The sequence below is a fragment of the Brachycentrus maculatus genome, unplaced genomic scaffold, assembly GCF_059751285.1.
Source record: "Brachycentrus maculatus isolate JH-2025_06_01 unplaced genomic scaffold, ASM5975128v1 h1tg000419l, whole genome shotgun sequence".
In the NCBI taxonomy this organism is placed as follows: domain Eukaryota; kingdom Metazoa; phylum Arthropoda; class Insecta; order Trichoptera; family Brachycentridae; genus Brachycentrus; species Brachycentrus maculatus.
The window spans coordinates 380,207-393,460 of NW_028281167.1; the positions used below are offsets into that span (position 1 = coordinate 380,207).

Consider the following 13,254-nt stretch of genomic DNA (forward strand, 5'->3'; position numbering starts at 1 on the left):
CATTCCATTGTATAAGCGGGATAATGGGACTTTTGTTTGTGTATTTGTGAGCGTATTTGTAGGTAAGTTCGGTATTGGGTTAGAAATTGACTGAATAGGTAAATCAGAAACAATATTAGAAACAACATTACGTGGACTTGGACATTTATGAACGAGACGATCCGAGTCGGAACTCGATTTCCTCTCACTACGTTTGGTCATTCTTTGTTTTTTAGGTTTGTTTTGGCATTGAATTGTGATGAAATCTGCCGCATCCGGGACAGACTCCATCGTTGCTTGTGACGAATCTGATTCTCCATCCGGAGGGTCCGGAGGTTTTTCTTTGTCACTCATTAAGTGAGTAGTGCGAGAAAGAAACCAAACGTTTGAAATTTAAAAATAATTAAATAAAAAATATTATAAAGTATGAAAAGATTATTGTTACCTTGACTGTGGGTAGAGGAAACACGGGAAATAAACAAACTAATCTAAGAAATGTTATATTAATAATAATAGAAACACTAATTCACCTACAAAACTGATTTTACATTTGTTAAATAAAAGTATGTTAGTTTTAAAGCAATTATTTTCACGAGGATCAAAAACCAAACCGCCACCACTGTATTAGTCCATAGAAAAAAACTTGTGGTTTGTGATGTCAAAAGGCATAAAACAGGGATGTGTTATGTCACTAAGGTTGTTTAATCTGTACATGGACAATTGTATGAAAAAGATTAAAAGTATGGGAGCGAAAATGGCGAATATGTCTAATAGTTGCTTACTGTATGCGGATGACGCCTTACTGCGAGCGAGCAGCGTGGAGGATTTGCAGCTAATAATGTCAAGAATGTATGGAAAATGAGTTGGCAATGAATAAAAGTAGGCCAAAGATCATAATATTTGAAAGAGAGAAAAATGTAATAGAATGCAAGATTACCGCACAAAATTAATTCCTAAAACAAATGCAAGAATTTTCAGATCTAATAAGCATGTACACAAGGGATGAAAAAGTGGAAAATAATATTGAAAGTAGAGAAAATGCAGGGAATACAAAAAATGGTGCTTTGAACAAAGCGATTGCAAATAAAAAATATCCATGACCATAAAATACGAAACTGGAAGTATAGAAAGCATTGATCCATTTATCCATAGACAATATTCTAAATCAACGTAGGTACTTATAAATTTGAATGTTTATATGACTGAATACAAAAACACATATCGACCATAATTATAGAACGTCAAATTGGTTGGGTTTTGCCGTACCTATTCGCGATGAAAACATAATTAGATTTCTAACTCTTTCTAACGATACAATATTTACGTACAGCTGAACGAAACAGCTATATATGCTTGAAGTTCAATAACGCAGCCAATTTCATAAAACACCAATCAAACTTCGACAGATGGTTTTTTAGATAAATAAATAAGTATTAAAAATTACGTGATCAATCGTCATCTGGAAATTCGCGCTTTGCCACTGAGATATCCATTAATCTATTTCAAAACAATAATAATCCGTGCGTATTGTATCGAAAAATCTTGTGTTTGTGTGTGCTATATCTTCCATTTACGTCAAGACACGATAAAGCTTCGTGATACGAGAAGTGTCAAACTAGCCGTGTATGAGTAATTAAATTTCATCGCCACAAAAATAGGATTGATCAATTAGTGATAATATAAACTTTGACCGATCTCGCAATGGATGGTTTACCCGTGACGCTCATTGTCAAAGCCCCAAATCAACAAATTGAAGATCAAAAAATAAAATGTCAACTGACTTGGACAATTCAAGAATTGAAGGGACATTTATCCGAAGTTTATCCTCTCAAGCCTGTAAGTAAAGATTTCCTCATCTCATGATATTTAGCTGCTTAAACATAACTCTTTATTTACTAACGAATTTATGAAAGACTCACCTTAAAAACTAAGCAAATTTGTACTAATAGCAAAAAATACAAGCAATTAACTAATACATTCATAATTTCTGTACCAATCATTTGATTATTATTTTTTTTATTATATTTACTACCAAAAGTCGGCTTTTCGCTGCTAACCGTAAACAACCAAACACCGATTAGTCGGTTTTTCTACCCTACGTACTGGAAATAATTCTCACAATTATGTACATATATCACTATATCCATTTCAAATTTGAACTATAAATTTAAAAACGATATTTACTAGGAACTAGAAATTTAAAATATAAAATCACACAATTTTTTGTCAAAAATTTACATATTGAAGACAATATTTTTATTTTATTAAATACAAAATGCATCTGGAATGAATCACAATATGACATTTTTTGTTTATAATTTCGAGTGCAAAAATATTGTCTTCAACTTGTAAATTTATGACAAATAATAATGCATATTTATTTTTTGAAATTTGTAGTTCCCAGTAAATATCCTGTTTAGTTCAAATTTGAAATCAATGTTATGATCTACATAATTGTGAGAATTATTTTCAGCCGACTAGTTGACTTTTGGTAGTTAATGTGTTAATAATATGATTGTAACTGAGCCTACATGGTATATATTTTTTCTAATATTTTTTAATGAATTATGATCAGAGAACCTACGTCAGTATACTGAGAATATCTATTTGTTTACGTTATATTACTGGCAACAACAAAAAATAGTTGAAAGTCCATATATTGATTTTTTTTCAGGTATTTTACAAACATCAATGTATTGTGACGAATAACATTTTTTTCCCTTTATTAACTGCCGTAGCTAATTTGTACATAATATGTTGTATACTTTATGAAAAAATAATATTTTTTCTCTTTTTAAGTATATTATTGGTTCGAAAAGTACTTATCTAAATAAGGATGAACATATAAAAAAATAAGGAATTATGCATTAGCCTGAAATATTATAATTATTATTGCTTTATAGTTAGGAAGTGACATATTCCAGATATCGATATGGTCCCCGAAATCATTGCCGAGGTTTTGCATTCGGTGTATAGGAGTATTGTTATAGGAGTTATTACAATAAAATATATGACAGTCTGTCGTGTTTCTGGTTGGGGCGTAAATATTTATCATTTGCAATAACAAGGGACAGTCGAAAATATTATTTAAAATTTTGTTTAAATTAATCACTTCAAATAGTTTGTTTGGTTTTAGTAGTGAATGTAGCAATCAAATAATGTATTTTTATTTTATTAAAACTTGATTTACTCTGAAATCTAGTATTGTATTGCCAAATTATTGTACAGAGGATATGTCGCTCACTCCTTTCAAGAACGTCATAAATCAAAAATCGTCAATTTTCAGTTGGATATGTTTTCGGAATGCCCAGAAAATGTTCTATATCCCAGCAAAAGAGGCATATTTTTAACATAATATTCACCCAATATAGGGCAGAAAATGTTGTTTTTGCATTTTGAAGAAAAGGCGTTGTTTAATTATTTTTTTTAATGTACTAAATATTTTTCAAATGGAGAAAAAACCTTCAGGTTTTCCTAAAAAGATCTGTTACACGGTAAAAAGTTCAATAAGTGGCTTGATAATTATTTTTAATACATTGTGTTATATTTTTAAACTTTAAAAACGTTCTCCTGAAAAATCAAGTTTTTTGATTTATGACGTTCTTGAAAGGAGTGAGCGATGTCACAAATTGGTTTCATTTAAACCAGAGTTGTCCAAACCAGACACAATCCCTGGCCAATCTAATTAAGTAAACAAATACTGTAACTTTTTACAGGGTTTTTTTTTCCATGTAACGCGGTGGAACGGCATTTCAGCACCATTTTTCAAAGATTTTTTTATTTTTATTTTTCAAAATCAATCAGACGAAACAATGTTTGTGCTTACGTAATTACAATCTTTATTTATATAATTCATCAAAATTATAAAATATGGTATTGTAATGAATATTTAAATGATAATTGAATATATTGTTTTTTAGTAAAAAGCTTGATATGAAGTGGGTCCCGGAACCTTTTTTGTTTTAAAAAAAGCCCTGACTTTTTAAAGAAAAAATAAAAACAAATACAGGGAATTAATTTAGTGACAGAAAACTTGTTGCAATATTTATACATATTTCATTCGTTTATTTGAAATGCCGTAAAAATACAGTAATTTTCCATAAAATATATTTTGTAACAGGAAAATTTTCATATTTGCGGTAGATTAAAAACTCATTGTGGACTATATATAGACTGTAATATAAAACATGGTACCTATTTTTTGCCCGCCTCTGTAGTGGAATGGTCAGCACGCTCGGCTACCATACTGGAGCTCCTGAGTTCGATTCCCAGAGAGGGGGGGTCAAATAAATATAAGCGATTTTTCACTTGAATATTTATTCAATATTACCCTGGACTGGTACCTAAAGCGGAGGGCTGATCATCATTCCTTCATGTATTAACGGTTAAGATAACACTGTGTTTATATGATGCAGTGCCCTATGCACCGTTCTGGTGCGGATGAGAGTTTGAAGAAGAAGAAAGGTCTATAGAACATGTTACTTATGTAACTCTAGGGCATTGAGAATCAAAAATCGTATACACCAAATTTTCAGGAATGAGCAGTTGTTTTTTTTCCACAAATTTACACAATTTAAAAAAAAATATAATTTGTAATTATTGAAAATAATAACAGTTTTATTCAAAAACATTTTTTTTCAAGCATTAAAGAAAAAATAGATCTGTATTCAAAAGATGTGAATTTCGTATGTTGGCTTATACTATTTGCTATATAAATTTTAATGTTTTGGGACTTAATGTAGATAATATTGCAGTTTATGATATTTTTTATTGTGTTATCTACACAACAAAAGCGCTCTGATAACATGTGATCAAGTGTGTATGTGTGTAAATGTTACTTATAATATGTATTTATAGACTTTGATTTAAATAACAGGTATGTATATATTTATATTCCACACAAATTTTATCATTTTGTATGTGGCAGTCTAACAGCGAGTGGTTTATGTGTAGTAGAAACAATTATTTATTACATTGTGGTATTATTGTAAGTATCGGATACGTGTATTTTTCTCATTTGTCAATATGTTTTTAGTATCTTGTAGCAAATTTTCGATTGTTTTTAGTCATCAAGTAATCATTATAATTTTGTGCAATTTAGTTAACGTCAGGTTTGTGTAATTCTACCCTGAAGGCATATTGAGTAATCCTAACCAGAGGCTGTATTTGCTTTCTAAGTGTAAAGAAGAAATTAGTTACATAATGTTGAACTCTTTCAGTTTGATTTACATATTAACAGTGTCAGCTCCGATACTCAAATTAATGATATACATACTAATTTACATATTTTAGCCGATAATAAATTTATCGGTGAAATCAGTTGAATATCAAATGGTTTGCTCTTTGCTGACAAGGTGCATAAAGAAAAGCACTATCTTACACTCTTATATTCAAACCCTCATCTGCACCTGATGGTGCAAAGGGCACTGTATCATATAAACACAGTGTTACTTTGATCGTTAACACATGAAGAAAAGGTGATCAGCCCTCCGCTTCAGGTACCAGTCCAGGGTAATATTGAGTAAATATAAGAGTGAAAAAATCGCTTATATTTACTTATTTATTTTTTTACAAAAATGTTAATAATATTAGTATATGACCACTCACCATGAGTGGTGAGTGGTCATATACTAATATTATTAACATTTTAGTAAAAAAATAAATAAGTAAAAATGACTAACCACAAAGTAAATGCTTTACATAATAATAATATTGAGAATACTTATATTTATTTAACCCCCCCTGGGAAATGAACCCGGGACCTCCAGTACGGTAGCCGAGTGTGCTGATCATTATACTACAGAGGCGGACATATTGCTCACTCCTTTCAAGAACGTCATAAATCAAAAAACTTGATTTTTCAGGAGAACGTTTTTAACGTTTAAAAATATAATACAATTTATTAAAAATAAATATGAAGCCACTTGCAGAACTTTTTACTTTGCAACAGTTCATTTAAGGTAAAACCTGAAGGTTTTTTCTCCATTTGAAAAATATTTATTATGTTTAAAAAAAATAATTAAACAATATATTTTCTTCAAAATGCAAAAACATCACTTTCTGCCCTGTAGCGTGTAAATATTAAGTTTAAAATGTGCCTCTTTTGCTGGGATATAGTACAGTTTTTGGGCATTCCGAAAACATACACAACTGAAAATTGACGAATTTTGATTTATGACGTTTTGAAAGGAGTGAGCGATATAATGGGACACATACCGGTAAATAAATTATTCTCCATATAGACACGGAATATTCCGGAATATATTCCGCGGCATATTTGTTTACCATGGATAATTCCGGGCCTGGGTTGCAAGTGTTCAAAAATATCTTGAAATATTATAAATGGTAATTTTCATAGTGAATATTAAAATCTGAATATTTTTTGTATTCCATAGCAAACTACACATAAAGTTTGAGATTTCTTTGCAATACGCTATTACAGTTTAAGAAGGTTTTATTGTCTATGAACACAAAAGATATGGCTATAATTTGTTGACTGATACAACGACTGCAAAAATCTGAATCCATGAAATACACTGATATATGTGTATACATAAATTTCCAAATCCAGTTCACCTTTTAGCAAGTCAAATTCACTTTATTATAATAGATTCCATTTATGTATACAAAATAGTTTATTTGATTTGCAAAAAGATACAGTTTGAGTATCATTCCTACGAAGAATATGGAAGTCTGGGCATTTACAGGGCTTACGACCATCACAGGCTTGGTTAAATGATCACTTTACAAGCATGTAACATTCACCAATTCTACCCATGATTGACAACTACACTACTCAATTTTCGGAACCCCTAGATATATTGTTCAAACCCGTGACACAGTTCATGTGAGTTCACTACCGCCATCTATGTTGAAAGAGGGAAAGCTTTTACTAAGCAATGACTGTTTTTATTTGTATATAAGGTCCAAATTTTGGATTAAATCCACATACTCGAGCCCCGCTTGAAAATATGTTCTTCGATTTTTATGTGGCTTATAATTCGACCAGTTATCTTATTTGCAACTTTTATTTTGTTTCAGAGACTAGAGGAACAAAAACTGATCTACTCCGGACAGCTACTAACAGATTCTGTAGTTTTGAAAGATGTTCTAAGGCGATACGAAGGTCAGGATATACACACGGTCCATTTAGTGTGCGCAGTGCCGCAAGGGAAAGCAGAGATGACCACGAAAAGCACAAACGAAGCCAGCGCGGCCGTCCCCGCTCCCGCGGAATCCGACGAAAGAACGGCGAATGTGGAACTGCCCAGTGGACTCAGGCACAGGAGCGTGAACCAATCTCAGGGTGATGATCACAACTCGCGGCAGGAAGATGAGCCCCGGTTGTACTACCCCCAGGACATGCAGTTTGTGCAGAGAGTGCAGTCAGACAGCGACGGGAGGGACAATGTGTGGAGGAACACCGGCTACCAAGTCGGCCAGAACAATTTTGCCGCCGTTCCGATGCAGATGAACGACCCGGTGGCTCTTGCTGCCGCCCAAATGGCCTGGATGCAGCATATCCAGGCCCAGTACATGCAGTTTTACAGTCAAGCGTAAGTATTTTATTCCTCGTAATACACATCCGAGTAAGAAATACCGACATCCGGAGCGTGTGTAAGACGGAGGATATCGTGAGGTGGGGACGACAACGAAGGCGATACTGGAAGGAACATATAAACAGAATGACAGAAGACAGATTTCCACGTATCTCCCTCCAAGGCAACCCTGAAGGACGCAGACCCCCAGGCAGACCTCCGAAAAGATGGAAATACAGCTGGGAGTCGACATCCCAAGAGCGACATGCGGAGGCACAAACAGATCCCTAGGATCTACAAAAAGAAGAAGAAGAAGTAATACATATCTACTAAATGGGTCACGGATTGATGGAGGAATATATAGATATATAGAATATAATGTGCTTAGAGTGTCAGAAATGAAGACTCTAAGAAGCATATCTAGCAAGAGTCTACGAGACAGAATAAGAAACGCCAGGATAAAGGAAATATGCGAGATCGAAGATGTTGTTAGGTGGGGAAGGCAACGAAGGAGACAATGATATGCGCATGTGAGGAGAATGGAACTATCCAGATTCCCCACCAACATTACACTTGTTGGCTAACCCCAAGGTAGACGACTTCCGGGCAGACCACCAAAGAGATGGATCAACATCGCAGGAGGCTAATGCCTCTTAAAAACAGGCCACAAGGCCTACACCAAGCAGAAGAAGAAGAAGATTGAATATAAGATAGACGACAATAGAGGATCTGTCTTTTCCGTTATCCGTCTCTTGCGACGTGGACTGGCAGCCGTCATCCCTCGCTTTGGACGTCTTCCAGTTGGTCTTCTTCTGTCTGGATTTTCTTGAAGAGCGATTCGGGCCAGTCTATTCTCTTGCATTCTACTGACATAAGCATTCCAGAAGCGTCTTCGCTATGTTTCCTATACTATATCCTCCGTACTACACATTTTCCCAATTTTATTAGGTCGATGCTTTATTCTCTAGTGAATTTCCAAGAACAAAAATATGCCAACATTGATTTAGAAGGAATATCTAATATTGTGATTAATAACAGCTATGTCAATAATTGAAATTCTTAACCATCGCATAACACTGATAATAGAAATTTGCTCTAATTTGTGTTAAAAATAACACTGAATATGTTTTTATTATTGGTATCATTAATACAAGGCCTCTTTTATATTATTTACTTGAATTAAATTTTTCAAATAATATATTTTAGGTATGCAATATATGCCTAATTCAGCGCGTTTGGCTATCGTATCAGAGGTTCCAGATTCAATTCCTAGGGAAATTAAAATCAATATAAGATATTTTTAACTGTAATATTTATTTAACACCTAATAACCTATTCCTCAAAAGCGTGAAAATTAAATATAACCGTTGCATTAGCTTGAATAATTGAGGTTCTAATGTATATGTACTTCTTTAACTATCTTTAAAATAGAAGCTTTGTATAGTATATTTCTCCTGATTCATTGGGCTTTGAAATCGTTTAACAACTGGTTTATGTTTTATATTTCAGGATGCAAACTGCTACAGCTATGAACATACCTCCTACTGAAAACAACCAACAGGTATTTATTTTGTCCCTATGAAATGAAATAATAAGTTAGGGTCATCATTTTATATCTCTATATCAAATTATGTCAATTTTATTCCGCTAACCCAGCCGGTTCGAACAGGGAGATAGAGATCCCCCATATATGAATTTTAATTCCATAGCTGTAGTATTATAAGAGCTACTTACTCCATATTTTTTGTTATCTCAAAAATAATATTTTTTTAAAAAAATGTTTATTTATTTTTACGATTTTAAATCAACAAATATTACAAAATATAAATTTTTGGATGGTCAGTACGGGAAAAGTTAATGAGGATTTGAAATAAGAAACCTGACAGCCATAACTGTGTTGTCGGATAGGGAAGGTAAATGTGAAAAATACATATACACAAACACCCAGATTTATTGAAAATAAATCTTTCTTGAATTTTGCACTTGGCGGTAATCAAACCTGCGACGCCAGTTTCCCAGTCGAGTGTCTACCCAGTTGGGTATCATCCTTATACTCAGTCTACAGAAAAATTTGCTGCCTTAAGTGCTCTCAGATGTATATGAACACAGCAATATCAGGTTAAGTCATAATATATTGACTACTTTTTTTTTTTTTAATTACCTAATTCCATGTGACTCTGAAATCTAGCTACGGCTTATGCATCATGACCCTACTCAGGTTTGAACTTTTTAAGTTTTATAGCCTATGCCAACTCGTGAGTGGATTTACTATTTATGTTTAATGTTACTATAATTTCATGTAATTCATGAGTGTAAATTCTAGGCAAAAAACACTCGCTATCTCGCTAGAGGCATGGGTTTATACATTTCATTGATTCTAAGTTAGCAGTGACGTTAATTAGGTGTATGATTTTAGTTCTATGATTTGACATAGGATGTGAGTTTACTTATGTACTAGGTATATATCGACGGCCCCTGCGTAAAGTACTGTATCTCAAAATCTGTTACTTTACAGGAGAAAGCTTAGAAGATTTTTTCAACGTATTCTTTTTTATTAATTAACGGTTATTTCTGAAATTCTAAACTAGTATTTTTCATTCAAAAACATGATAAAATAAGGTATTAAATCGTTTATAAAACTTTATGCTTTGTCAAAATTAAGTTGTCAGCGTTTTAGGAGTTCAGTTCATTTCGAAAATTCGATGTAGATAGCGTCTTATACGCCTGAAAACTAGGCGTAATTTATTTTATATATTTTTTTTGTTTGTTTATATGTGTTGATAACGTACACCAAATATCTCAAAATTGAAAAAAATGATTATTTAGAGCACTTTACGTACGGCACGTCGATATAATCGTAGTTACGTCACGGCATTTGTCTTGTTATGTTTTGCCTGTCATCACGATTTTCCATTTTGTCCCTTGCCAGGCTGCCCCGGCGGCCCCGGAGCCCGCGGCAGCGGAAGGGGGGGCGGAGGCGGCGGGGGGCGCGGTCGGGGTGCGGGCGGAACCCGAGGCGGAGCCCTGGGACTGGCTAGACTGGTTCTACATGGCGAGCCGAACCTGCATCATGTTTGCCATCATCTACTTCTACTCCAGCCCGCTGAGGTTCATGGTGGTCTTGGTGGCCGCCTTTCTTATATACCTGTAAGTAAACTTGGACTTTCCTCTGTGCTTGCGGCGATGATCATCAATCGGCCGAACACATCCTGTGGTACTGTGTGCTATTGGATGATGCCAGAGATGAGATGCTGAATGGTTTAACAGGGGTCATGCGACCAGTGTGGAATGTGGATCTGATGGCCAACAGTACGAATTTTGCACTCTTCCGTAAATTCATCCGGACTTGGGTGTCTCGTTGGGAAAAAATATATACCTGTAGGTCCTTCAGTCACCTTTTACCTTTATGACTCCCTAAATTTTATATTTTTTAGACCATTTGCATTTTTTTATTGTATTTTTAGTCCGCCTCCATAGTGTAGTGGTTAGCGCGCTAGGTTACAATGCTGGAGGTTCCGGGTTGGATTACCAAGAGGATCAAAATAAATATTAGTGATTTTTCAATCTAATATTTATTTAATATGACCTGGTACCTGAAGAGGAAGGCTGATCACCTTTCCTTTTCTATTCCATATTATTATAAGACAGACAAAATTTTATGATATTTGGTGGGTATGTTAGCTAACTCGAATTTTTGCACTGGATTAACAATTAATTATTGAATTTTTTTTGAATTATCATATAATTCACTCCCATAACTGACTGTACTATTTAATTGTCTTTTCAATCAGATCAATCAGAACCTAAAATCTGGCGGTGTCAAAAGTCTGCATAATCGGAGGGCACATATGACTAGATATATGGATGTGAAGGAGGCGAGGTGTGTTTGTCAGGACAGAAGAGTGTGGCGTTCCATCCTCTCTGCCTACCCCTGCGGGAAACGGCGTGATGGTAGTAGTAGTAGTAGTTGTAGTAGTAATATTAAACTTTTTTGAATTATCATATAATTCACTCCCAAAACTGACTGTACTATATGTAATTGTCTTTTGTAAATTGGCAGCCATTTAATGTATGAGTTGTTTTGTTTTCAGATACCAAATTCGTTACTTCCATGCGCTGGTCCAAAACAACAATGCGGAAAATGTGAACAACAACAATGCCCCGCGGGCTGACAACAACAATGGCGAACAGCCAAACGAAGCTGCCGAGAATGCGGAAAACGCCCAAACTGCCGAGGAAGCCCCCACCACCTCCAACAACCAGCCTGCCGATCAAGTCGTGGTTCAGGAAGCGCAACCTTCCTTTGTATCCATAACGCTAACGGTCATCACGTCCTTCCTGACTTCTCTTCTCCCGGATGCGCCCAACGCCATCTAATGAAGCAGATCTGATGATTCAGAGACCAATCCAAAGAAAGAAAATATCGCTCGGTGATATTGTGTGATTCAAAATTTTGCTTATGAATGTGATTTGTTTGAAATGACTGAATGAATGTAAGACATACAAAGGGGTGAGGGAAAAAAACGAAAAATTTGCCTCATACATGATTTCATTTTAATAAAACAAAATACAGCATCTCTAGTTTTAGACTATTATAATAAAATATCTTATATTTCGACTTTGTATGTAAAATACTGTGTGTAGTATATCGAGCCATTCCCAACAGGACATTGTAAGGATTACAATAAAATGCTTTCTAGGTTTTTAGATCCAATGGTCGAAGGTGTGGTAAAAAGAGACAGAAATGTCCCGGAAAGATAAAGAAATACCAGCAAAGTCATATCCACATCTGTGATCCACATACATTCTGTGTTTTTTTTAGTGCTTTGTGATTTTTTTAAAATCAAAATAGCGTATCTACTCTGATATATGCAGTTAAATTATTACCATAGATTATAATATGCATAAACAAAACAACTTTTATGTTTGTCCTTGACTACATATAAAATGTGTTGACAGCCATAAATGCAATTTTTTATACCGGCAACACTGTCCTCCAATATAGTCAAACCGTCTACGATTTTGGCTTGTATGTGAAGACGACATCTTGGAATGGATATTGTCATTGGAATGCTTATTGGACTAACCTCGCAATTATCCTTGTGTATCAAACTATGGCAGATATATTTCGCTTTAATTCTTTATCATTTTAATTACATTTGCACTACTAATCATGAAAATTTACTAAATTCACAAGCACTTGTGATTCTTACAATGTTTCAAAATGATTCTCCTCAAATTAGCATTAGAGATAATTTATCGGGAAGGGTTCGATATTTTGCTTGGTAAATATTGCAATTCTAAAATAACTTTAAAATAAAAATATCTATTTTTATTTTAAAGTTAGTGAGATTTTAAAATTTAAATCCGTACATCTCTAAAGACAATTTTTACTTGTTTACCTATTACTAGAATGGCAAAATTATCAAATGACATCTTAAAAAAATGTTTTATCTTGGAAGATGAATGTGTGACATTAAAAAAGGTGGATTTTAAGTTTTTTTTTTTTTAATATCCAAAAACAAAATGATTTGTGATTTTATACATATAATGTAGGAACACTTTCAAACAAAGTGGGTAAATTTGTAGGAACAAAGGGGTCATTTTATAATCACAGTGTTTGTTGTCACAGAAGGCTCATTGAGAAACCCCTTTATTCTGAACCACCAGTAAAAAAAAATATATATAATATTTTGTTTGCTCTTTGATGCAATACTAGGGTTAAAATTAAGATAGA

The 13,254-nt window shown here is 34.0% G+C and overlaps 1 protein-coding gene across 1 annotated transcript; it reads left to right on the plus strand.

Annotated features, from left to right (window-relative positions):
* Nucleotides 1–1,396: 1,396 nt before the first annotated feature.
* On the plus strand, nucleotides 1,397–11,938 carry LOC148302748 (homocysteine-responsive endoplasmic reticulum-resident ubiquitin-like domain member 2 protein). The gene is made up of 5 exons (XM_088271057.1): nucleotides 1,397–1,815; nucleotides 7,021–7,535; nucleotides 9,027–9,078; nucleotides 10,447–10,664; nucleotides 11,609–11,938. The coding sequence occupies exons 1-5, from the start codon at nucleotides 1,681–1,683 to the stop codon at nucleotides 11,892–11,894; spliced, it is 1,206 nt and encodes a 401-aa protein (XP_088127183.1). The 5' UTR covers nucleotides 1,397–1,680; the 3' UTR covers nucleotides 11,895–11,938.
* Nucleotides 11,939–13,254: the final 1,316 nt, after the last annotated feature.

Bases quoted from the DNA above. Each gene is read 5' to 3' on its own strand.
- LOC148302748 (XM_088271057.1), top strand. From the start codon at position 1,681: ATGGATGGTTTACCCGTGACGCTCATTGTCAAAGCCCCAAATCAACAA. The intron at 7,536-9,026 runs GTAAGTATTTTA...TTTATATTTCAG, and splicing joins ATGCAGTTTTACAGTCAAGC to GATGCAAACTGCTACAGCTA. The intron at 10,665-11,608 runs GTAAGTAAACTT...TTTTGTTTTCAG, and splicing joins GCCGCCTTTCTTATATACCT to ATACCAAATTCGTTACTTCC.